Source organism: Aquarana catesbeiana, linkage group LG05 (assembly GCF_042186555.1).
Source record: "Aquarana catesbeiana isolate 2022-GZ linkage group LG05, ASM4218655v1, whole genome shotgun sequence".
Classification (NCBI taxonomy): Eukaryota; Metazoa; Chordata; class Amphibia; order Anura; family Ranidae; genus Aquarana; species Aquarana catesbeiana.
In genome coordinates this window covers 306,425,635-306,452,917 of record NC_133328.1, presented here as the reverse complement: position 1 = coordinate 306,452,917, position 27,283 = coordinate 306,425,635, and the positions used below count along the sequence as shown (strand labels likewise).

Genomic DNA, 27,283 nt, shown 5'->3' with positions numbered 1-27,283 from the left:
TTTTGGCAGGTGTAATGTGTGTAAAGATATGCAGGGTTTGATGGAGCCCCAGATAAAAGTTGTTGATCTTTTTTTGTATTATTCTTAAATAGTGAGGAGGGATTGAGATTGGCAAAACTCTAAATAAGTAAAGCAGTTTTGGCAGAATTGTCATTCTTACTCCGTTAATTTTGCCTATCCATGATAATGGAAGATGTGTCCATTTCTGTAGGAGTTTTGTAATCTATTTCAGGATTGGGGGGTAGTTTGCTGAGAAGAGGTCATAGTGAGAGGCTGTTAACCACTTAACGACCGGCCACTGTATATATACGTCATCACTTTAAAGATGAATATCTCGGTAACGGCAGCAGCTACTGCCACAACCGAGGTATCCATCTTTGTGGCCGGCGTTTCTGTACACGATAATGGTGGTCTCTGCGGCGGGTTCACAGCGAGATCACCGTTATCAGTGGCGGGAGAGGTGCCACCCCCCCTCCCGCCGCTCTCTCGCGCCCTCCGCCGCCCGAAGCCGTCGGTAGCGCCGGAGGTGATCAGGACCTTTCTGTGCCTGGGTATAGAGACGAGTGAGGCCAAGATGGCGCCCACCCGTCTCTATACCATAGGACGGCCGGAGCGACGTCATTACGTCGGCTCCGCCCATTTCTCTTAAAGGCACACTTTTTTGTGTGTCATTTTCTTTTTTTTTTTTTTTGCATTTTAGTCTAAATATGAGATCTGAGGACTTTTTGACCCCAGATCTCATATTTAAGAGGACCTGCCATGCTTTTTTCTATTACAAGGGATGTTTACATTCCTTGTAATAGGAATAAAAGTGATCCAATTTTTGTTTTTTAAAACAGTGAAAAAATAAATAAAATAAAGTAAAATAAATAAAAAAAAAAAAAAAATTTAAAGCGCCCTGTCCCGACGAGCTCGCGCGCAGAAGCGAACGCATACGCGAGTAGCGCTCGCATATGAAAATGGTGGTCAAACCACACATGTGAGGTATCGCCGTGACCCGTAGAGCAAGAGCAATAATTCTAGCCCTGGACCTCCTCTGTAACGCAAAACATGCAACCTGTAGAATTTTTTAAACGTCGCCTATGGAGATTTTTAAGGGTAAAAGTTTGACGCTATTCCACGAGCGGGCGCAATTTTGAAGCGTGACATGTTGGGTATCAATTTACTTGGCGTAACATTATATTTCACGATATAAAAAAAAAATTGGGCTAACTTTACTGTTGTCTTATTTTTTTATTCAAAAAAGTGAATTTTTTCCAAAAAAAGTGCGCTTATAAGACCGCTGCGCAAATACGGTGCAAAAAAAAGTATTGCAATGACCGCCATTTTATTCTCTAGGGTGTTAGAAAAAAAACAAAAATGTTTGGGGGTTCTAAGTAATTTTCTAGCAAAAAAAAACTGTTTTAAACATGTAAACACCTAAAATCCAAAACGAGGCTGGTCCTTAAGTGGTTAAGTGAATTCCTAGATAGGTTTGTTGGGCTAAAGGTTCTATTAGGAGGGCAAATAAGAGAGGGGAAAGTGGACATCCTTGGCATGTTCCCCTCTCTATATTAAAAGAATTAGATTTGTATCCTGCATATTTGATATATGCTTTGGGTTTGTTGTTAAGTGCTTCAATCCATGTCAAAAAGTGGGGTCCAAAACCCCAATTTTTGTAATGTGTAGCGTAGATAAGGCCATGATACAGAATCAAAGGCCTTTTTTATATCGAGTGAAATGAAACAAGAAGGAATATGGCGTGCTTTAGCTATTTGCGCTAATAAAACTGCTCAACGTACATTGTCGCCAGCTTGACGTATTGGCATGAAGCCTACTTGGCCCCTGTGGATTAGATTGCCTATGATCTTGTTTAGTCTTTTTGCTAAAATTTTTGCTAGAATTTTGATATCTAGATGCAAAAGGGATATTGGATGGTAATTTGTGCAAGAGGTGTCATCAGTGAGAGGTTTGGGGATCATGCAAACTATGGCAGTTAGTGATTCTTGTCTAAAAGATTTTCCCTCTAGTAACACATTAAAAGCATCAGCTAACATAGGTGATAGGGTATCTGTAAAAGTTCTATAATATACGGCAGAGTAACCATCCGGCCTGGTCTCTTATTTATCTTTAGTTCTTTAACCCTTTCATGACTAAGCCTTTTTTTGAAATTTGGTGTTTACAAGTTAAAATCCGTATTTTTTGCTAGAAAATTACTTAGAACCCCCAAACATTATATATATTTTTTTAGCAGAGAATCTAGAGAATAAAATGGCGATTGTTGCAATATTTTTTATCACACGGTATTTGTGCAGCGGTGTTTTAAACGCAAATTTTTGGAAAAGTGACACTTTCATGAATTTTAAAAAATCCAAACAGTAAAGTTACCCCAATTTTTTTGTATAATGTGAAAGATGATGTTACGCCGAGTAAATAGATACCAAACATGTCACCCTTTATAATTGCACGCACTTGTGGAATAGCGACGAACTACGGTACCTTTGAATTTCCATAGGCGACGCTTTAAACATTTTTTACGGTTACCAGGTTTGAGCTACAGAGGAGGTCTAGGGCTAGAATTATTGCTCTCGCTCTGACGATCGCGGCGATACCTCACATGTGTGGTTTGAACACCATTTACATATGCGGGCGCGACTTCCGTATGCGTTTTCTTCGCTGCGCGAGCTCGCGGGGACAGGGGCACTTTAAAAAAATTTTTTTTTTTTTTTAATTTAATTTATTTATTTTTGTACTTTATAAATTGTGTTTAAAATTTTTTTTTTTTTTTTTTACTTTTATTGCTGTCACAAGCAATGTAAACATCCCTTGTGACAGTAATATGTGGTGACAGGTACTCTTTATGGAGGGATGGGGGGTCTAAAAGACCCCCCATTCCTCCTTTACACTTCAAAGTATTCAGATCGCCGAAAACGGCGATTCTGAATACTGTGTACTTTTTTAAATTCGGCGCCATTGGCAGCCGAGTAAACGGGAAGTGACGTCATGACGTCGCTTCTGCGTCTACAACAAGAAGGCTGGAACGAAGCCGCTCGCAGCTTCGTTCCAGCCCGCCCCCAGCCGCCGAACGGACACCAGGCCTCCCGATCGCACGGGAGGCCTGGTAACAGCGGCGGGAGGCGGTGGGAGGGGGGGGATGTCCCCTCCCGCTCCTCCGGTATAACAGCCGAGCGGCTTTTAGCCGCATCGGTTGTTATACACGGGTAGCCGTATAACAATGCTGCGGGCATCATCCCGGGAAAACCCCGGAAAGCCGAGTACGCATATCTGCGTACGGTCGGCGGAGAGACATCTTCTGGAGAGATGCTTTCTTCTAGTAGATTCTTTTGATTTAGGGAAAGCTCTGGTAATTTTATGCTAGAAAAGAAAGCATCTGCTGAGTTTAAGTCAAAATTGTTAGAAGATGAATATAATGAGGTTAAGTGGGAGTGGAATTTCTGGACAATTTTGATAGGGTTACTTGTGTATATGTCTTTCACTAATTTTAAGCGAATTGGTTTAAAGGGTTTGTTTTTCAAGTTAAGTGTACGTGCTAAGTAAGTACCCGGTTTATTGGATTTCCTAAAATAGTTGTATTTAGAGCGTTTAAAAAGATTTTTCGACTGACTCAGTTAAAAATAAGTCAAATGCAGTACGGGTTTTATCTAATTGAGATTTTGTGATGGGCGATGGATTGTCTTGATGGGCTATGAAGGCATTATTAAACTCAGATTCTAATTTACGAGCAAGGGTTTTTCGTTCACGTTTGAATAAAGTATATTGTTTCTGAATTATATTACGTAACACAGGTTTATGTGCTTCCCAAAGTGTTAATGTAGTTATTTCTGGGCTGGTATTAAATGATATATATTCTTTTAGGGCTTGTTCGATGATTTGACGGTGGTTTCAGTGTTTGAGCATAATATCTGGGAGATACCATGCGGGGTCATGGCCTTTGGGTATAGTAGAATTAATTGAAGTGAGTACTGCATTATGGTCAGACCATGAGATAGGAATTATGTTGGCTGTAAGTATTTCTGGAATCATGCCAATTGTTAGTAATATATGATCAATGGTCATATATGATCAAGTTTGATGGGATGAGAGTAATATGTGTATCTACGTTTTGTGGGATTACACTCTCTCCATGTATCTACTAAGTTATATTTGGATAACAATTGGGAAAAAGACATTTTGAATGTTTTATTGGACCTGATTGGAGTCTCCACACAAAATAACTGTTCCTATTTTATGATCATTCACAACTTGTAGTAAGCGTGATGAGAACGGGTTTGGTTTTTTGTTAGGCGCATAGTATGAGATGACAGTAACTGGTTTATCCATTATTTGTCCTGTAAGAATTATGTAGCGTCCTTCTGGGTCATTAATTTGAGACTGGAGGATAAATGGAGTAGAACGATGAAAGGCTATGAGGGTACCCCTTTGTTTAGAGGTAGCCGAGGCTGTAAAAATTTGTGGATAAAAATGGGACATAAATTTAGGAGTAGAATTTTTTGGGAAGTGTGTTTCTTGTAAACAAACTATGTGAGCCTTCCCGGACCTGAAATGTACGAAAAGCCTTGGTTCGTTTCTGGGGTATATTAATTCCCTGAACATTCAGGGATAGAATGTTTAGTGGTGCCATGGTAACCGAATGGAGAAGTGAGATTTACCAAATAGCGTGTTGTTCCAGTTAGATGGGTCAATCCATGTGGACTTGAAGAGTGAGTAGAGGAGGAAAATATAAATAAATGCTGAGGTGAGAAAGAGAAAGAAAACAGAAGCGGTTAAAGAATATCTTATATAAGATATCATAAAGAAATGTACAGAGACTTCCCATGAGAAGGGATAAAGATCCCCCTCAGGGAAAAAAGTGCAACCGTCAGACTTCCACATATTATAAGTGGAAGAATGAGGGAGGCAGAATAGGGCACACGGATCTCCCGTACCTGGGAGAAGAGCCTTCCAATGAGAACATGACAAAGATGTTCCTAACAGTACACCACACAATCTAGGATAAATTTTGGAAACGGGATCCAACAAAATTAAGGAGGGGAAACCTGGGGAAGTGGGAAATTTGAGAATGTTACTAAGCATTTTCAAGATCCCATGGTAAAGTGTGTATCAGGCTGTATTAATGAAGAAGGGAACTGGAGGATGGAATAGGATTAATGTAGAGGTCGACCGATATATCGGCCGGCCGATATATTGGCCGATATTTGGCTTTTTTTACTTAATCGGCATCGGCCGATTGTGCTGATAAAAAAAGCAGATTATACCTTCAGCGGGACTTGCAAATGACTTCTGTAATAAAAGTCAATGCAAGTTGTCTGAAGTTTTCTTCTCTCCTCCTCTGGGCAGCCTGCCAAGTCTGATAAGAAGATACATTGTATCTCTTTTAGGTTCTTTTATCAATAGACTGAACTCCGTAGAGAAGTTCTCAGTTTAACCATTTAAAGACTAAATCTTTTCTGACACTTGTTGCTTACAAGTAAAAATCCTGTATTTTCTGCTAGAAAATCACTTAGAACCCCCAAACATTATATATATTTTTTCTAGCAGAGACCCTAGGGAATAAAATAGCGGTTGTTGCAATATTTTATGTCACACGGTATTTGCGCAGCGGTCTTTCAAACGCAATTTTTTTTGAAAAAATACACTAATGAAATAAAAAAAAAAAAAAAAAAAGCAGTAAAGTTAGCCCATTTTTTTTTCGTCCAAAAGTTTTGATTACCTGTTTTTGTGTATTTAATATTTAAGATATAGTTATTTTTTTTTAATCTAAATTATACATACAAGTGAACTGATTGGAGGTTTGTTTTGTTTAATAAATGTTTAAATATAAAAAATGTTCTGTATCACTTATTACTTAAGGCTGCTTACACACTGGAGCGGGCATGCGTTGACGGTAAAACGCTGTGAGTTTTAGCGGCGCTTTACCGTCATTTTAGCGGCGCTATTCGGCTTATAACCCAGCTAGCGGCCGAAGAAGGGGTTAAATGCGCCCCTGAAGCGCTGCTGCCGAAACGCTTTGCAAGCGCTTCGGCAGCGGTGTGCATTCATTTCAATGGGCAGGAGTGGTGGAGCAGTGGTATGCACCGCTCCAAAGATGCTGCTTGCAGGACTTTTTTTTAACATCCTGCCAGCGCATCGCCTCAGTGTGAAAGCACTCGAGCTTTCACACAGACTGCAGGGGAGCTGTTTTACAGGCGCTATTTTTAGCCCAAAAGCGCCTGAAAAACGCCCCAGTGTGAAAGGGGTCTAACTGTTAGATTTTATGAGATGAAGGGAAAAAAAAAAAAAGAAATCGGCCTAATATATCGGCCCAAAAAAATCGGCATCATATATCGGCCACCACGATTTCTAAATATCGGCTTTGGCATCGGCCAGAGAAAAACCCATATCGGTCGACCTCTAGATTAATGGGTCCCTAAACTAGTAATAAGTGTAGAACAATAGGTCAACCTGAAGGGTTTGGAGTGAAAAACTCCTATGATACTAACAGCATATTAGAATTCCTAATATTAAACAAAAAGTCAACTAAAGATTGAGAACTATAATAAGTAAATCAATTAAATCTTGTGGTCAGACTAAATATTAGAAATACTTTTAGACCATCTGTAAGTATCTTTTGAGGAGGTTTAAAGTATTTTAAATTTTCTACACTATATGTGCAATGGTCTATATTGTAATTTTAGGATATTGACCGTAGTTTTAGAAAAAAAAAAAAGGGGGGGGGAAGAGTATAAAAAAAAAAAAAAAAAAAAGAAAAAAAAAATGTAAAAATATAAAAAAAATACATTTAAAGATAAGTATCTTCAGCTGTGACTAAAAAAGATAAATGAGAATTATAAATCATGCGGTAATTAAATAAAGGAAATGTAAAATAAAGTTTTTATATTAGTAGATTACTAGTTTCAAGGCAAGAGTGCACGGTGCATCTGTGATGAAAGCTTTTATCAGGATGAAGAATGAACAGTAAGCTCTGCTTAGATTACTTCTTTCAGTCCATAGAATCATCTCTTTCCTGAGGGGGAGATGCAAAGCGACCTCTCTTATGGGATGGATGGTTTCCATTTCTCAAGGCGGATTGAGAGGAGTTGCCTGCGGATAAGGATGGTGATCTTCTACGTGTTGAAGTGATGCGTGGTGAGGAATCCATTAGGTGCAAGTATATGAGCGTTTGTTGAAGTTCTTCATTGGATCTACAGATGTATTTAGTTCCATTGTAAGCAAAGCATACAGAGAATAGGAAGCCCCATTGATAAATGATGCTCTGACGTTGCAATTCCATGAGGAGGGGTTTTATTGCTCGCTTTTTTGATATAGTGACCTGGGATAAATCAGCGAATAGTTGGTAGTTGTTACCTTGAAAATGTAGGTCTTTTTTTTTTATCTCTGGCTGATAAGAGCTGTTCCTTTGTGCGACAATAGTGAAATTTCACTATTATATCACGTGGCGGACCGTCTAATTTTTTTGCTGTAAGGGCTCGGTGTATTCTGTCAAACTCCAATCTTTCAATTGGGATATCTGGTTGCAGTTCATGACATAGAGTCGTTATGGTGCATTGTAGATCAATGATCGATTCAGGAATTCCCCTTATGCGTAGATTGGACCTTCTGGCTCTATTCTCCTGGTCTTCCAATTTAGTTTGGAGCATTAGGTTTTCCTCTCTGAGATTTTCCATAGCAGTGTTATGTTCTTGTGTGACATTTTCCAAATCATCCATTTTAAGTTCTAATGCAGCTGTGCAGTTGCCTAATTCTCTTATTTCTCTAGTAAGGTTGGTTGTAATTTGCTCAGAGGTTTGTTTTAGAGCTTTATGCAACATACGTTCAAATTGTTTAAGTATAGCTGGAGCTATTTGTAAATTCTGTGAGGTATCTTGTGAGGTGAAAAGTTCACTTTCTGAATCAGCTGGGGAGTCAGGCTGTGTCATTTTGTGCCTGTGAGAGCGCACTGAGGCAGTGTATGAAGAGGGGGGTGGCTGCTTTCCCCTGTGAGGTGAGGGAATTCTTTAACTTAGAACTGCCACCTCCCAGAACCATATTTCCCACAAAAACGGACCCCCGAGTTCCCGGGTAGACACTGAAGCCCGTGGATATTTCAAATACTTGCGGGTTTTAGTTTAACAGCGGCACTTCTCCCGTACGGTACGGAGCTCTAACTGTGCATGTCCGCACCGCTAGACTCCGCGCATGCGCCGAACAGGCAGTTTCTATCGGACCGGCTGCAGTACACACAGGCTGAATGTCAGACAGTTTCTATTGAACCGGCCACTGACGCCTAACATTTGGGCCATGTGTACGGGGCTTTAAGGCACTGCTGACAAGTAGTTAAATCTCTCAATATGGAGAGATTACATTTACCTGGGAAGTTGCAGCCTAAAACACATCTCCAGGCACCAAGTGAACAGAAGTCCAGCAACCGATGCAACATCCAGAAATCCCAGATGTGCACCCAATGTTCCTTAAGATTTACCTAAGGGACAAACTTTTTTTTAGTTTTGGATAGAGTGGCGAGAATCTCTGTAGGGTCTTTGTTTAAGCCCATATCCTCTCCTTTTGTCCTGGTGACCACCGTCACTGTGATTCAAAGCGCTGAGAGATACAGTAAGAGAGAATATACTTTCTGACTTGGACATTTATTCCAATGACAAACATCGAAGAGATTTCTATAATTTTAAAGGGTTTTCCTCTCATTTCCTATTACGTCCAAGACTGCAAGTAACGACAAATCTCAATGGAGCAAAGCGGAATTAAAAAAAACAAAACTTGACAGGGCTTTTAAATCGTTTCTAGTCTATCAAACAACAAATCTTTTTGTAATTGCCTGTATAACCCCATTCATACGGAGTAAGGGAGGGTTAGAGCACTGCTGCAGTGAGCTGAGGGATGACCTCATAACTGTGCTGCTCCTCTCTCTCCTTGTTCAATTAGACTGGGATGTGTTTTGACTAGGGATGAGAATTAATGGTGTTGCAGAGACCTTGAACCTAGCTGTGCTGGCTGGCTGGGAAGCCTGGGCAACAAAACTGGCTGCACAGAATTACAGCCCTCCAGGTGGTAAATAAATTGATATATATATAATATGTATCCACTTGCCTGGAATCTAGTAAAGTGTAACAAAAAATGAAAAAATAATTATTCTCAAGCATGAAAGGCAAATATATATATATATATATATATATATATATATATATATATATATATATATATTTATTTATTAACTTAATAACTGAGAGGGTCCAACTTGCCTGAAATAACTGATTTCAGGCAAGTTGGACCCTCTCAGTTATTATATACTGTATATTGCCTTCCATGCTTGAGAATAAATCATTAATTAAAAGGCTACCATTACTTTTAACTCTTCAAAGCAAAAAGTACCCTGAAGCACAGAGGTACTCAAAAATCTACACTTTCTTCTAGTCCCTTTAACAGAGTACTGAAGAAGAGGTACTAGTTACAATTTATTGTTGTGAACAAGACATATGGGAAGTTTGGAGCTCAGTTTTAGAGTAAAGGAAAGGAAAAGGAAAATATTGCCCACAGCAACTTATCAGCTTGTAGTGTAGCTGGCCTTAGAAATATGCCAGCTGCAATATCTTTGGATGATATCAGCAAAACAGAAATCCCTTTTCCTTCCAGTTGTGTATTTTTTTTTTTGTAAGTTGCTATATGTACACAATTTCATTATAAAACTAACATTTCTATCTGAAGAAATTTGATAAATTTTACTGCTTGGATCTTTGGAGCCATGCTTTTTTTTTTAGGACAATGCCCTTTTTCATGATCTATTTATGCTATTTATATATGAGTATTGTATAATATTGCCCTTGCAGGCCTTTTTTGGCCATGTTGGCATTTGTATCTTTTTTTGTAACTTGAATTTTATTGATTTTTTAGAAGAGTTACAAGTGAGAGTAGACATAAGTGAGATGTAGTAGTTAGGTACATAGCTTAGGTAACAACAAATACAAGGATAGACATATACTTAGCTATAACTGAGGGTAAGCAGGGTATAAGCCACCCCGGCACTAGCCTGCCCTGGAGAGGACAGATCAGGTGAAGCAGAAGCAAGGTCAGTAATATAACTTAAACTCTAGTAATAAAATAGGCTATGTCGCCCAACTGACGTTGGGAAGTGGGTATCTTATGCATAAGTAACAAATTAGATACAAGTTGAGGGCTGGGAGGACGATAGCCCCTCCATATGTTAGGTGGTCAGCCTCGTTCTCCCCCGATGCGAGGTGCAACATGGTAGGATATAATAGTTTGGTAGGATGAAACCCACCACCACCCCGAAATGCAATGATGAGCTTTATTGTCATAGGCCAGTAAGCGAAGAGAAATCTTTGCTGGAAGTGAGGTCAAGAGATATATAAGTGAGAGTAAACAGTAGCTTCATGTGATATCAACCTCACATCTTGCGTCTTGTAGCCAGGGGGCCCAGTGAGCTAAAAATGTTGCTAGGGAAAAGTGAGCTTTAGCATACATAAATTCCATATATACATAAAAATGTGGGAATTCTGATTAAAGTATAGACAGGAAGTGTTGGTGGTGGGGGGAGAATTGTTTTTCCAATGACAGGCAATGGCTAACCTCGCAGCTATGAGAACATGCATAATCATAGAATGGAACTGAGCATGCCGCATCTGTAGCCCCAATCCCAGCAAAGCACGTTGAGGGGTTAAAGCTTGTAGTCCTGTGAGTAGGGAGATTAGGGCATTTACATATTTCCAGAATGGCGTGATTACTGGATAGCTCCACCTTATATGTGGGAGAGTGCCTGCTAATCCACAATTCCTCCAACACAGGTTAGATTGCGATGGATATAAATAAGACAACTTAACAGGGGTTTAGTACCATAGGTGAAGGATCTTTAGTTCTGATTCTCAATGTGATAGACAATTTGAATATTTTTGTGGGTATTTCACCACCTGCTGCCAGTCTCGAGTTTCTGCTGTGAACTGAAGGTAATGTTCCCATTGTTCCATTGAAGTAATTTTTCTGTGATTTGAGTCAGTTGCTAGGACCTTGTAGATAGTAGAGATCCCCTTACGAGAGCGAGAAGGATGATCATAGGTTTGGATGAGTTTCTTAGGCAGGGTGGAGGTTGTCCATCTCGGAGGGCATGTCTGATGCATAGATTTTTATAGAAGTCTTTATGGGTAATATTCTATTTGGATTGTAATATTTGGAATGAAGTTAGGACTTCTTTGTTGAAGAAGTCTCCAAGGGTTTGAATACCCACTGCAGCCCAAGAATCGATCCCAAGGTCCGGGCATACAAGGTTCAGTGCGGTTCAAAGGGAGTAGGTGTGCTTTGGGATCCCTTGGGAGGTTTGCAAGATGGATTTCCAGACCTTTACCTTTGCTGATACCGAGTCAAAGTATGAGAGCTGCGGGGTGAATAGGGCTGTTAGAAGTTGTGTAGTGGAGCAACCAATGGCAGTCTCCTCAATATGTAGCCACAGATGTTGACCTGAGGATAACCACCATCTCCTGATTTGGTCCAGCCCTCGTAGTATCTTTTGATCTCAGGTAAGCCTAGGCCGGCTAGGCTCGTAGGTGCGTATAAGATGGAGCGTTGGACTCGGGAATGTTTACCATTCCATATAAATGAGTTGAATATGCGTTGGAGTGTGGAGAGCTGATCTTGCAGAAATATGGTGGAAATAGAGTGGAACAGGTATAGGATGTGCGGCATGGGGAACATTTTCACGAGGCTGATCCCCCCCCCCCCCCCCCCCGATGCTTTTATGGTTCGCAGTTGGAGCGATAATTCCTTTATGTAGGGGAAGATTATGTATTGTGTCTAAGATTTCTTCTTCTCTAAATGGTATGTTGAGTTCTGATAGTTGGCCGGTTGTAAGAGAGGATAGATGTATAGTATCTAAAAAGCTCTCGACATGAGCCATGTCTGGTGAGGGTTCCGTAGTGGAGGTACTGAGAGTGTATAGCTTAGAATAGAACTTGCCGAAACAATCAGCGATATCTTTAAGATTGCATACCCTATGCCCTTGGGCAGTGTGCATGAAGGGAATCCTAGCAAGGCCCCTTTCACACGACAAGCGGCTCCGATTCGCCTGTCCATTTTTCAGGCGGATCAGAGTGGGCCACCCATTGACTCCTATGGACAGATGGATGTCAGCAGAGATGTGTCTGCTGCCATCTGATCCACTAAAACCAGACGTATGGCGATATGTTCAGCCATCCATCTGGAGGCTCAGATGAGATCTGATGAAAACGGACCTGCTGTCTGTTTTTGTCCGATCTCTCTGACAGACCCCTTCCTGCTCAGTGAGCAGAGGCCGAACTGTCATCCACCGGCTCAGCGGAGATCAACGGATATGATAGTCAAATGTTGAGTATAGGCAAGTACGGAGATCCTCTCTTAATTTACACAGAGTTGCTGTGTGGGAATCATCAGGATTTTGTTTATTATTCAGTTGCAATTGTCTAATTTGTTGTAGGAAGGAGTTAATTTGCTCCGACCGTTTGTGCTTCTCATGGGCACCCAGCTTAACCACTTGCCGCCCGCCCTATTACAAAATGACGGCAGCAAAGTGGTTTGATATTCCTGACCGGACATCATATGACGTGATCAGGAATATCGAGCCACTGCGCGCCCCTGGGATCGCGGCGATCGTTGTTGCAGGGTGTCAGTCTGACCCCCTGACCCCCGCAACACCGATCTAGGTAAAGAGTCTCTGACGGAGACTCTTTACCACGTGATCAGCCGTGTCCAGTCACAGACAGAGTAGAGGAGATCCGATCGGCTGCTCTCCTGACAGGGGGGGTCTGTGCTGATTGTTTATCAGCAAAGCCCCCCTCGGATCCCGCCCAGGACCACCAGGGAAGCCATCCACACTGGACCACCAGGTATGCCCCTAGACCCCCAGGGAAATACCATTATGTGCCCAGGCAGCTGCCAATCAGTGCCCACTCCAATGCCTACCACTGCCAGTGCCACCAGGGATGCCTATCAATGCCTCATATCAGTGCCGCCTATCAGTGCCCAGCAGTGCCGCCTATCAGTGCCCAGCAGTGCCGCCTATCAGTGCCCAGTGTCGCCTATCAGTGCCCATCAGTGCCACCCATGAGTGCCCATCAGTGCCGCCTATCAATGCCCATCAGTGCTGCATATCAGTGCCACCCGTCAGTGCCTGTCAGTGCCCGCTCATTGGTGCCGCCGTATCAGTGCCTGTCAGTGCCTCCTTATCAGTGCCCATCAGTGAAAGAGAAAACTTACTTATTTACAAATTTTTTTTAACAGAAACAAAAGCAAAACTTTTATTTCTTTCAAAATTTTCGGTCTTTTTTTATTTGTTTAGCAAAAAATAAAAACCGCAGAGGTAATCAAATATCACCAAAAGAAAGCTCTATTTGTGGGAACAACATGATAAAAATTTAGTTTGGGTACAGTGTACCATGACCGCGCAATTGTCATTCAAACTGCGACAGCACTGAAAGCTGAAAATTGGTCTGGGCAGGAAGGTGTCTAAGTGCCCTGTATTGAAGTGGTTAAGAAAGAGGCCTCTAACATAGGCTGTTTGTGCATTCCAAAGGGTTGCTTCATTAGAGACAGTTCCTAGATTAAGAATGATTCTAATTTCTTCTTGATCTGTTCCTAGTACTCCGGGTTAGAAAGAATGGCGGAGTTCATGCGCCAAGTAGATCTTCGGGGAGTCTTAGGACTGTAATCAAGTGTGATGGTTACAGGCGCATGGTCTCACCAAGTGATCAGTCCTATGGTAGCCTGTGGGATGGACTGGAGAACAGTTTTATGTACCAGGAAGAGGTCAATCCTGGAATAGGACTTTTGCGCTGCAGAATAGAATGTATAATCCCTCTCTGAGTCGTGTAAGCAATGCCATGGGTCATAGAGATAGGATCAGGGAGGAGAGGGCTGTGGATCTTTTCCTGAGGGGACTGGAAGAATCCAGGGACGTATCGGGTATGTTATTGAAGTCCCCACATAAGATTATTTTTTCTTTGGGGAATTGTTGCAGTTTGGCGTTTTAAAGAAATGTCTATGCTTAGTGTTGGGGGCATAGATGTTAGCTATCACTAGAGGGGAGTTATTGATAGAGGCAGATAGAATTGGGTATCTACCCATCGGGTCGGTTTCTAAGTGGTGAAGCTGGAATGCTACTGAACTACGTATAGCAATCATAACTCCTCTGGTCTTTTTAGGCGCATTGGCCAAGAACTGATGGGGAAAGCATCTGTGTTGGCAGGTGGGAGCTTTAGCATGGGCAAAATGTGTCTCTTGTGCACATAATATGTCCGATTTTTGTGAGATTGCGTCCTACCATAGTCTAGAGCATTTGAAGGGACTATTCAGTCCCTTTGCATTTATAGTAGTGATATTGAGTGGCATTGTAATTGGATATGGGCGTTGCTCACCAGGCCCAGAGCAGGAGCCTCAAGGGCACAAAGGAATGAGCACCCACATAAGATACTAAAGACAAAAGCAATAACACTTGAACACTTCACTATCCTAGATATAACAGAATATAACACACTGAAGTATATGTTCGACATCAGCAATACAGGCAATGATAGACAACAGATCATATGCTTAGCGCGCTTCGTAACTGGGGGCGAGAGTGTGGGAAAGCCAGGCTTCCAGGGTGACCTTAAGCAGTGTGAGTCTCCTATGGAAGTAAGCCCGTCAGTAAATTTAGATTAAAATCTAGAAAGGAGATGATCTTTGGGTTTTGCGATCAGGAGGTTCCCAATGTTGCCATGGTTGTGGTGGGCAGGATTTAAGGAGGGGGTAGGGACAAGACCCCAGGTGTGGAGCTTCTTGAAACCTCTTTTACAGACGTAAGAGCCACTTGTTGACTTTGTTGAGTAACTAGTAACTTGGTTGGGAAGCCCCATTTGTAGGTAATTTTGTCATCTTGCAGGACCTTAGTGACAGGGGCAAATTCCCTCCTCCTTTGTGTGGTGGCTGCTGAGAGGTCTTGATAGAGGGACACTCCTACATATGGAGGAAGAAGTGTGCGAGCATTCCTGGCGGCTCTGAGTAGCTAGTCTTTTATGTTATAATAATGGACACGGGCCAGGACATCCCTGGGGACTGTGTCAGGGAGATACGCTGGTTTCAATAGTCTGTGGGTGCCGTTCTGGAGAAGATCTCTAGGTGATAGCTCAGGCAGCAATTTGAGGAAGAGCCCTTTCAGATATGGAATAAGCTCCTGGTTTTTGACCGTTTCTGGGATCCCTCGAAATTTTATATTATTACGGCGGGATCTATCTTTCAAATCCGTCTTTTTGTTGGAGCTTTCGGATTATCTCAGGTTGTCCCTCATGCACATCAACCACCTCATTGTGAGCTGCCACCATGTCAGATATTTGTTGTTCCACCTGAAGAGATTTTTTCTCCAGACCAGCTACTCTGGTAGATAAATGGTTAACTGAGAAACGAAGCTCAGTGCGAAGTCCCATCTGGAGGGAGAGCAGCATGGCTTTAGGATTGCCTCAGTAGCTGGGACATCTGCTGCAGGGAAGGCAGATAATGCGTCAGGGAAGTTCTCATGATCAGAGATTGCAGGAAGAGGGGCCCAGAACTGCTTTCTAGCGCAGAGCAGCTTAGTAGGGGAAATGCTGGGGGATTCAGCAGCCCTCTTACCTCGCTCAGATGAGGGGGAGAAAGTGGTCTCCTGTGCTGCTTCCTCCATGTCAGATCCTGAGTCTGCCAGAGGGTCACTGGAGAGAGGCTGTGGAGAGGGAAAGCGCCTGCTTCCCGCAGCGCCATTTTGGCTGGCTGTGTGCTGTGGCTTCATGAAATAGTTTGTTAGGTGGCGGGAAGCCTGTGTCTGTGGATTCCTTCGGGTCATACTCCGCTGTTATTCAAGAGTCTTCCCCTCACTAGCAGAGGGAAAATCGGCGGGCTGAAGTGCTTTGAGCCGCGTCTGTCACCCTGTGAAGCCGGTAGTCAAGCGGCCATGCTACTCGGCGGCCAGGACACGCCCCCCGGCATTTTGTATGTTTTTATTTTACCGGTTTTGTCCTCTGTTTTTCTATGTAAGAAAAAGGTTTTTCAAAAAAAATACTATGCTAAAAATAATAACATTTCTATTTTTAGAAATTTGAGAAATTCTTGGCACTTGGGTCTCAGGAGCTGTGCTTCTCATTCACATTCAGTAGTGTTAGATACATACCTTTTTGTCTCTGCTTCCTGTAACAAAAAACTTGCTGTCTGGAGTCCAATCACATGACCAAATTATTCGACTATGTACAGATGTATCTTTGTTGGTGCTGGCTTGTAATATGAAATGTGGTTCAGCTTTAGGGGGAAAAAAAAAAAACATACGAAATGTCAGAATCAAACAAGAAAATACAAATCTTCCATAAGTAAGCCAGCACAATGATACTAATGTAAGACTGGATTTTAATATTCTTTATTAAAATTGTAATGTTTTAATATTCTTGCTCAGGCCCAGGTGTGACCATTTATCCTTAAAGTGATTGTAAATGATCACCTTTAAAACAACCCATTCGGTTTAAAATATAAATTAAAGGCAAAACATCTGTGTATAGATATATAAAAAAAAAAATCTAAATAAAATTTCCCCCCCTTTTTTTTTTCTTAGAGGTGATCACATTCCCTCTGTTCTAAGCTACATAAGAGCTGGGGGAGGAGAAGCAATATTACACTAAGCTTTAAAGTGAATGGCTGTGCATGGGGTGTGTGTCAAGACAAGCCTGATCATTGGAGGAGAGCCGGCCGAGTTCCTAGCATGGACTAGGGAACTGACCACGGTGTGTTCTCCTGCTTGGTGTGGTCATTTTCTAATAGGAAAGCAGAGAGACTGGCAGGGACACTAGATATGTCACACAAAGCAAGCAATACAAAGAGAACAGGATACTTTTTAAAACAAGTACATGGTACAGCAGGCACATATCAGAAATATGAAAAGGTGGGGTAACAATTGCTTTTAATTTCTGATGCTGCCTTCAGTTAGGGATAACAAACCCAGAGAAATTGTAAAGTATAAGAGGATTATTGCAAAGTTTTTTGCACAACACCACAGTTTAATAAAACTAAGTTTGCAACAGTGAAGTTATCATCAGGTGCTTCAATTAAACACAACTCGAATTCTGTGGAATGTAGAGAATAAAAACTAAAATAGAACAGAATTTAACCTGAACTGGCGAAACTTGCACATTTGAAATTCAAGAATGGAAGAGATGATGACTGATATACAAGAACTGCCAGATGAATTCTGACAAAAGCAAGCTCTTATCTGAAAAAAAAAGTTGTAAAAAAAATAAAATTTTTGTACTTTTCGTAATTTTTTTCTTTAAGTCAATTGAGGGACACAGGAATTTTGAAATTAGACAATCCAGTTATACATCGATCAGTAATAGATGAACTTATTCAACTTCCTCCCATAGAGAGGATATTGCACACTCTACTACAGTGCAGCGGACAACCCCTAAAAAGCTGTCTGTTATCAGACTCAATAATAGAAAAATGGATACATCCAGTTAGAAAAAATATTTCAAACATAAAAGAAAAGAGATCAATTAATAATTGCTTCCCTATCCAGATCCATCAGTAGAAAGAAGGTATCTGTAGATTAAGCCTATTTATACCAGGGTACATTTTTTAATGGTGGATTAATGGCCCTTTATTTTTACCTTGCACCATTTATTAACGGCACTGGATAAATAGCCATTGGATGGCCAATTCACCGGGTGAACGATGTGTACCGAGCCGTCATTAGACAGAGCCACTGTACCCAGCTAATTCAAGTGGATCTCCTACACATACTATCTGCAATACAGTCCCTGGTCTCCATGTACTGTATATTAAAGTGGTAGTAAACACTCATTTTATTTTTACCAACAACAGGTAAGCTTATAATAAAGCTTACCTGTAGGTAAAAGGAATATCTCCTAAACATGCACCGTTTAGGAGATATTCTAGCAAACAGCAGCTGGTGACTTGCCGGCACATGCGCTGTGAAGGAACAGCATACCCGTGCCGATGCATCGGAGCTGTGGGCGAAGATGGAAGCCTCTGCAGTGGCGACAGCGCAAAACTGGAGGGCTTCATTTTAAGGCAAGTCCATCATCGCATACTAGCACATTATGATATTAAGTTGGGGGGGAAGCTTTCAAAAAAAACAAAAAAAAAAAACTGCTTACCTCCCTTATCCTACACACCTGAACATTACCACTTAATTTCCATGATGCCACTGGCTGTGACCAGTACATTAGCCTTTCACTGCTTCATTCCTCTGTGTATGACCTGCACATTAATGTATCTAGTGCACCAGTCTCAAGCTCTGTGTTTAACTTCCTCAGTACCAGCATAATTCTTAATTTCCAAAAGATCGTGGCAAAAAATGAGATCACCTTGGGGGTGTCTACTTTTCCAAAAAAAAGGGTAATTTCAAGGTTTTTCATACTATTCTGGCATTTTCATTTTACAAGAAAGTAAGATAAAAAGTTTTTTTTTTCCTTTTAATAGTAAAAAATAAAAAACCCAGTGGTTATTAAACACCATCAAAAGAAAGCTCGGTAACAAAATGATAAAACAAATAATTTGGGTACAGTGTTACATGATGGAGTAATTATCAAACTATCATAGCGTTGTAAACTGAAAAGTGGCCTGTTAGGGCACTTTCACACTGAGCAGCGCCAGGCATCAGCGGGAAAGCGCCACTTTTTTTACAGTCGTTTTTTCAGCGCTTTTCGCCCGCTGGCCCATTGATTTCAAAGGGCAGGGGCGCTTTAGGAGCGGTGTATACACCACTGCTACAGCACCCTTAAAGATGCTGCTTGCAGGCCTTTTTTGAGCATCCTGCCAGGGCACCGCTCCAGTGTGAAAGCACTTGGGCTTTCACATTGGAGTGAAAGGAGAGGTGCTTTGCAGGCGCTATTTTTAGCACTATAGTGCCTGTAAAGGGCCTCAGTGTGAAAGGGGTCTAAATGTAGGGCATCACAGGCTAGTACTCAAGTCCTTAAGGACCAATGTTTTTTGTGCACAGATCAAAATCCAGACTTTACATCTCAAAATGAGAAGTAAATTGATAAAGAGTGATAGTACAAAATAAGTATTTTAATTAAGTTCTCATCAATTTCACAGCCCCAAAAGAGGGTAAATGGAACAGTAACTCCGAGTAGAGACGAGATGACACTAAAGGTAAAAAGTACGGTCAGAGCCTAGGACACGGACAATATTTAGTGAGGATCTTTATAGCAATTCATGATGGGAAAGCTAGGGGCACTAATGTAATGTGTATGCCCAAAGAGACTTCTACTCTCGGACTATTGAATAAGATGTTCTTTACCACTTCAGCCCTGGAAGATTTTACCCCCTTCCTGACCAGAACACTTTTTGCGATTTGGCACTGCATCGCTTTAACTGACAATTGCGCGGTCGTGCTATGCTGTACCCAAACAAAATTGACGTCCTTTTTTTCCCACAAATAGAGCTTTCTTTTGGTGGTATTTGATCACCTCTGCGGCGACAATTTTGAAAAAGAACTCAATATTTTTTACTTTTTGCTATAATAAATATCCCCCAAAAATATATAAAAAAACAATTTTTTTTTTCTGTTTAGACCGATATGTAATCTTCTACATATTTTTTTGAAAAAAAAAAAAAAAAAAAATCGCAATAAGCGTATATTGATTGGTTTGCGCAAAAGTTATAGTGTCTACAAAAAGGGGGATAGTTTTATGGCATTTTTATTATTTTTTTTTTTTAGCATTAATGGTGGCGATCTGCGATTTTTATCGTGACTGCGACATTATGGTGGACACATCGGACACTATTTTGGGACCATTGTCATTTATACAGCGATCAGTGCTATAAAAATGCACTGATTACTGTGTAAGCGACACTGCCAGGGAAGGGGTTAACCACTAGGGGGCGATGAAGGGGTTAAGTGTGTCCTAGGGAGCGGTTCTAACTGTGGGGGGAAGGGGCTACCTAGGACATGACAGCGATCACTGCTCCCAATCACAGGGAGCGGAGAACGGGGAAATGCCTTGTTTACATAGGCACTTCCCCGTTCTACCTCTCCACACCGCAATCACGGGTCGCCAAAGAACATCGAGTTCCCGGGACTCGCGGGACTCCCCCTGCATGCCCATTTGCCTGCTTGTGCCATTGTGCCGCTGTACATCTGTGTGTAGCGGTCGGCAAGTGGTTAAATGTATCTTTTACATTCTAGATGTATAACCAAAGTGATCTACAGTGGAGAAAATAATTATTTGATCCCCTGCAGATTTTGTAAGTTTGCTCACTTACAAAGAATTTAAGGGTCTATAATTTTAATAAGTGTATTTTAAAAGACAGAGACAGACTATCAACCAAAAATCCAGAAAAAGCACATAAAACAAATTTTATAAATTGAGTGGCAGTTCAGTGAGCAAAATAAATATTTGATCCCCTACCAACCAACAATAATTCTGGCTCCCACAGCTTGGCTACAGTATGTGCTCATGTGGTACACAGATTAGTCCTGTCAATTTAAGAAGGTGCTCCTAACAACTCGTTATGTGTATAAAAGACACCTGTCCACAGTCTTTCTTCCATTTAAACCTCACCATCATGGGCAAGATCGAAGAGCTGTCAAAGGATGTCAGGGACAAGATTTTAGACCTGCACAAGGCTGGAATGGGCTACAAGACCATCAGCAAGAAGCTTGGTGAGAAGGAGACAACTGTTGGAGCAATTATTCCCAAACGGAAGAAATACAAAATAACCATGAATCATCCTTGGTCTGGAGCTCCATGCAAGATTTTGCCTCATGGGGCAAGGATGATCATGAGAAAAGTGAAGGATTAGCCCAGAACTACACGGGAGGAGCTTGTGAATGATCTCAAGGCAGTTGGGACCACTGTCACCAAACCATTGGTAACACAATACGCCACCATAGAAATCCTGCAGTGCCCGCAAGGTCCCCCTCCTCAAGAAGGCACATGTTACAGGCCTGTCTGAAGTTTGCAAATAAACATCTAAATGATTCAGAGAAGGATTGGGAGAAAGTGCTGTGGTCAGATGAGACCAAAATTGAGCTCTTTGGCATTAACTTGTCTCGCCAAGTTTGGAGGAAGAAAAATGCCGACTATGACCCTAGGAACACCATCCCTACAGTCAATTACAGAGGTGGAAACATGCTTTGGGATGTTTCTCTGCTAAAGGTAAAGGCCAACTTTGCCGCATTGAGGGGCCAATGGACGGGACCATGTATTGTAAAAGTCTTGGATGATAACCTTCTCCCCTCAGCCAGAACACTGAAGATCGGTCGAGGATGGGTCTTCCAGCAGGGCAATGACCCAAAACATACAACCAAGGCAAAAAAGGAGTGGCTCAAGAAGAAGCACATAAAAGTCATGGAGTGGCCTAGTCAGTCTCCAGACCTTAATCCTATAGAAAATTTATGGAGCGAGCTGAAACTTTGAGTTGCCAAGGGACAGCCAAGAAACCTTAAGGATTTAGAGAAGAGCTGTAAAGAAGAGTGGACAAAAATCCCTCCTGAGATGTGTACAAACCCGGTACCCAAATACAAGAAACTTCTTATTTCTGTGCTTGCCAACAAGGGTTTCTCTACCAAGTACTAAGTCATGTTTTGTTTGGGGATCAAATATTTGTTTTACTCACTGAACTGCAACTCAATTTATAACATATGTATAATGTTTTTTTTCTGAGTTTTTGGTTGATATTTTGTCTCTATCATTTAAAATACACCAATGATAAAAGTTACAGACCCTTAATTTGTTTGTAAGTGGGCAAGCTTAAAAAAAATCTGCAGGCAGGGTATCAAATAATTATTTCCCCCACTGTATATGCATATGGAAAGATATTATGACCATGCAAGAAACTAATTTAGATGCTTCTAAGAGGCGAATACAGGTAAAGCAAAGGGTTTCCTGTATTCCTGCAACTGTCCAGGAAGCTGTAAAATGCAAGGATTGGAATATCAATTCCCTGTAGAGACATCGACAAAGTGCTCCCTGAAGCAGTAGGGGAGTAGGAAGTGAGGTCACCCCCATCAGTAGACCTGTCCTCCAAAATATCTTTTAACAGACATGTAGCACCAGCAGTAAGCATCAGTACCTCAAAAAATAAAAAAGACATGGCCCAGTGCACTTATAAATCTGAGCGATAGGCATTGGTGAGGGTTGTAAGCAGACAGAGGTGAGCAGCTCACTAAAAGTAGAACTGATTAGTCCACAATTCGCTTAAAGCAGCAGCATGAAGAGATGCCCTTCCAAGCTAGATGGTAGGAACAGAACAAGGAGTGTGCACTCAGGCAACACCACCCCGGGTGACTGTTAGTACTAAGGCTAGCCATGCACTTATAGATTTTGTTATTCAGCCAATGGGATCTCCCCTAACAGCAATTGCATTCTGATAGCAGATGTCAGAATTCCCAAACTGTGACTGCATCAGTTTAAACATTTGCTAGGTTTTCTATTTTCTATTGTGAATAAAATATGGGTTATGGGATTTGCAAATCATTGCATTCTGTTTTATATAGATTTTACACAGCTTCCCAAATTTTCTGGAATTGGCTTTATACAATATATAAAAAATAAAACAAATAACAGCAGCAACATTAGTTAAAATGTTTTAATAAAAACCTGGGGTGGGTTAGTGTTGGGTATGAATTCATAAGGATAATCAAAAATATAAAATTATATAAACCATGTTCGTTTCCACCAAAGGTACTTATCCCCGCATGATCTCCTTGTGACAACCAGGGGTGCACTGGTATGAGTCACAGGGAAAATTTCTCATTATTGAAAATCCTTGACTTTTGGCGCTTAAATGATATGTTGTTCTGGAACCACTATTTGTATGTCTACACTTGTATCCTTACGCTCACAGATTGTACTGAGTTTTTCCCTATTACTTACTTTCTAGGATGTTCCTATGTTACCTTTTCTGTATTACATTTTTGCATTAGTTGACTGAACGTCTGAAAACTTGTTTTAATATGTAAAACCTTTAATAAAGAAATATTGAAAGGAAAAATAGGATTATACAGTTAATGAATGAAATATATATTTTATAGTTTTTATTTCTATGTGGAGATATCATCATTGTTTAACTAGATAACACAAAGGATTGAAATTCCCATATTCAGAAAAAACTGTTTTGAAGGCCACACCAAACATTGATTTGATTTGGATATCTTTTCTGTTCACTTACTTTCCATTTTGGTAATTGATAAAAATAAACCATGAACACTTTCTGAATTGTATTTTCTGTATTTCTGAAAGCATTCGTAATTTACAGCATTTTCTCAATTTCACACCTGCCTATAAAACTTTTGCATAGTAGTGTGTGTGTGTATAATATATATATATATATATATATATATATATATATATATATATATATATATATATATATATATATATATATATATATACACACATATACATTATATATATATATATATATATATATATATATACACACACATATACATACACTTTCATTTTATTATCAATATGATAGCCACTATTGAGGTACATTACTCATTATACATAGAGACCCTCTGGTTAGTATATGGTGTGTCTGGGTGTGTGTGTGTGTGTGTGTGTGTGTGTATACATGTTTTTCCTGGGAATACGCACCCCTCCCTCTCCCATTCAAGGGGTTGCTTGCATGTACATATGCAGCTAGGTGCACCCTGGTTCCTCTGTGTGTAGTAGTGTACACCCATCAGCCAAATACTCTAATCCAGCACTCACAATAAATGAAAGATCAAAGGCAAAGACTGTGTTAAAAGTCCATGAATGAAGTTAAAGGGTGAAGTGGTGGAGTAAATGCATGGTAAGGGGATCCACAGAAGAAAACACCAGTTAGTCGAATAGGGAAAGCAAAGAGTGGAATGGATCCAAACACAGGCACAGATGATCAGATCTGCAGCTCACATAAAGAACAGATCCAGGTGAGATCCAAATGCATGCAAAGAAACAAAGTACCAAAGCACTGATTCAGTTAAAAGTGCTAGTGTTTATTGAACAAATATATCTGAACTTATATGTAGGCAGAGGTAAGCCAGCATCAAGGTGGAGGGGAAAAGCAGCCACTGTGTAGCTTCAAGGACCAGCAGGGATCAACGAGCTGAAAGGTGGAAAGCCGGACCCACCGAGAACCATGCTATATCAACGTCAATTCTGGCCTCCCTCGAACGCTCGGGGCAATAACCTTCACCGTGGGAACAGTGGGCAGGCAGAAGCGCCCCCTTTTCAAAAACACAATGGCTGGTTTTCCTCTCCACCTCGATGTTGGTTTACCTCTTCCTACATAAAGTATAAAGAATTACGCTAGGTGCTCAAAAAAGTGTATATATGAAAAATAATTTATAATGAAATAACCGTGAAAGGGGTCCTGCTGCTGAACACTATAACCCCAATACGAACAGTGCAGCGCTGGACAAATATCATGAGTGAAAAGTATTGTGAAAATATTGTTGAAAAATAAAATAAAGAATTAAGCAACAGTAGTAAATAACACCTAATAATAATGACTAGTGAAAAAACATTCAATCAAAAGTCCATAAGTGATGAAGAAGCAAGTACAGTGAATGCAAATAAAAGTTCTGAATTATGATGTGAGTGAAGTCCAAAAGTTATTCTATACGGAGTTCTGGATCAGTAATCCACCGCCAGTGCTGCCTCCATCTGGTCTCTCTGGGAATGAACACTGATCACCATACAGGAAGTATCTTTGGGACCACATCTTCCGAATTGGCGCCCTGCTGTTGCTGAGTAGTCGCCCAGGAAGTAGGTTGGCAAGATTCTCTACAGAGCCTCTTAAGGGACATCCCTCGAAGTTCATCCTACATCTCCCTCTACTAAGCCTGTTTTGACCCCCCTGAGTAAGGGCGGTCGCTGGCTCTCTGGTAAGCCTTCATTACTTTATCACCAGGTCGTGGGCAGCACTGGCGGTGGATTACTGATCCAGAACTCTGTATGGAATAACTTTTGGACTTCACTCACATCATAATTCAGAACTTTTATTTGCATTCACTGTACTTGCTTCTTCATCACTTAATGGACTTTTGATTGAATGTTTTTTCACTAGTCATTATTATTAGGTGTTATTTACTACTGTTGCTTAACTACTAGGCGTCCGCGCTATAGCCGAAAGACGGCTACAGTGCGGACTCCAATTGCCGGGAGGCCGTCCGTGGACGTCCTCCTGTTTACTTCCGCGATGCGAAATTCAGCTCTGCCCGTGTCCCTTGGACACAGCCAGTCACAGATCGCCGTAAACGACCAATCACAGCGGCCGTTTACAGCGCGTTCGGAGCTTCCAATGAGAGATGATCTCAAATGTAAACATATGAGATCATCTCTCATTGCCGTCTCTCTCTCCTCACACAGAGACAGAGTGTGAGGAGAGAGAGGATCTGTGATATATCTTGAGTGCCAACCTTTTAGTTGAAACACACATCAGAGCCCAACAGTGCCACATCAGTGCCACAGTGCTCATTACTGTTGGTGTCACAGTGCCATCTGTTATCAGTGCCATCTGTCAGTGTCACCTGTCAGTGTCACCTGCCACATCAGTGCCACCTGTCAGTGTCACCTGCCACATCAGTGCCACCTGTCACATCAGTGTCACCTGCCACATCAGTGCCACCTGTCAGTGTCACCTGCCACATCAGTGCCACCTGTCAGTGCCATCTGTCGTCAGTGCCATCTGCCATCAGTGCCACCTGTCAGTGTCACCTACCACATCAGTGTCATCAGTGCCATCTATCACCAGTGCAATCTGCCAGTGTCACGTGTCATCAGTGCCACATATCAGTGCCATTTGTCATCACTAAGAATGTCACAAAGATTATTTTCAGCCGAGGAGGCATACAATATTCTTGCGGCCGACGAGAGCAACAGGGAGCTCTCCGCTTCGGATTCCTATTCAGATTCTGAGTCTGACGTGGACTACGAGCCTGTCCTAAGCAGTGGTACACTGACAGCCTCAGAGGAGGAGGATGAGAGTCCGCCCGCCAGACGAAGGCGTATTGGTGGGGAGGCAGTGCCATCCACCAGCACCGCAATGCCATCCACCAGCACCGCAGTGCCATCCACCAGCACCGCAGTACCTCGGCAAAGGCCACGTACCAGTGGGGTGTCACTTCAGTCCCAAAGGGTTAGGTCCCATGCAAGCCTTCCCTACTCCCTTGAGAACCCCTCAAGGCTTCCTCCTAAATCAGGAGAAGCGATCATTCCCCCTTTCACTGCCCAGCCAGAAGTCCAGGTGGACACAGAAAATTTTTCACCAATAGATTTTTTCAACCCTATTTTTACTGAGGACATGCTTGCATCGATTGTGGCCAAGTGCAACCTATATGCCCAACAATTTATAGCAAGTAACCCAACGTCCTATTATGCCCGTCCCTATGAGTGAAGAGCCCTAACAGTGGAGGAGTTTAAAATTTTTTTGGGCCTCACATTCTGTATGGGACTAACCAAAAAAAATGTATTACGTTCCTATTGGTCTACCCTCCCCATCCACCACACGCCCATCTTTTCCTCTGTAATGCCCAGGACCAGATATCTCATGATTATGAGATTCCTACACTACAATGATAATACCCAGTGCCCTCCCCAAAATTACCCAAATTTCGACAAGCTTTATAAAATTCGCCCACTACTAAAATATTTTTCTGATATCTTCCCCCAGTTATTTACCCCAGACCAACACATATGCGTGGATGAGTCCCTTGTCAAATTTACTGGCAGGTTGGGCATAAAACAATTTATTCCCACCAAAAGGGCCCGCTATGGGGTGAAAATGTATAAACTGTGCGACCGAGCTACAGGGTATACCTATGCCTTCATGGTATACGAAGGAAAGGACACCCATCTACATCCCCCTAATTGCCCAGAATACATTGGATCGAGTGGGAAAGTCGTTTGGGAACTCAAACTCACTCCTAGAGAAAGGCTACCATTTGTACGTGGACAATTTTTACACTAGTCTGCCCCTGTTCCTCAATCTTCACAGAAAGAAGACTCCAGCATGTGGTACCGTAAGGAAGAACCGGAAGGGCTTTCCTCAAAGCCTCGTCAACAAGAAGCTAGGAAGAGGGGAGACGGCGAGCTTACGGAATGAGGAAATTCTGGCTGTGAAGTGGAGGGACAGAAGGGACGTCTACGTGCTTTCATCAATTCACAATAATACCGTTGTGGAGATAACCAGGAGGAATGGCCGAATCCAAAAGCCCCCATGTATCCACGAATACAACATGTTTATGGGGGGTGTCGGCTTCAACGACCAGATGCTCGAACCCTACCTTGCCATGAGA

At 41.6% G+C, this 27,283-nt stretch overlaps 1 protein-coding gene across 1 annotated transcript in view; it reads right to left on the bottom strand.

Moving 5' to 3' along the window:
* Nucleotides 1–27,283, bottom strand: part of ELP2 (elongator acetyltransferase complex subunit 2) — a 357,175-nt gene that overhangs the window by 14,714 nt on the left and 315,178 nt on the right. The window contains exon 19 of the mRNA XM_073630833.1: nt 16,151–16,275. Within this exon, the coding sequence (XP_073486934.1) occupies nt 16,151–16,275 (125 nt within the window). The remainder of the gene's footprint in view (nt 1–16,150; nt 16,276–27,283) is intronic.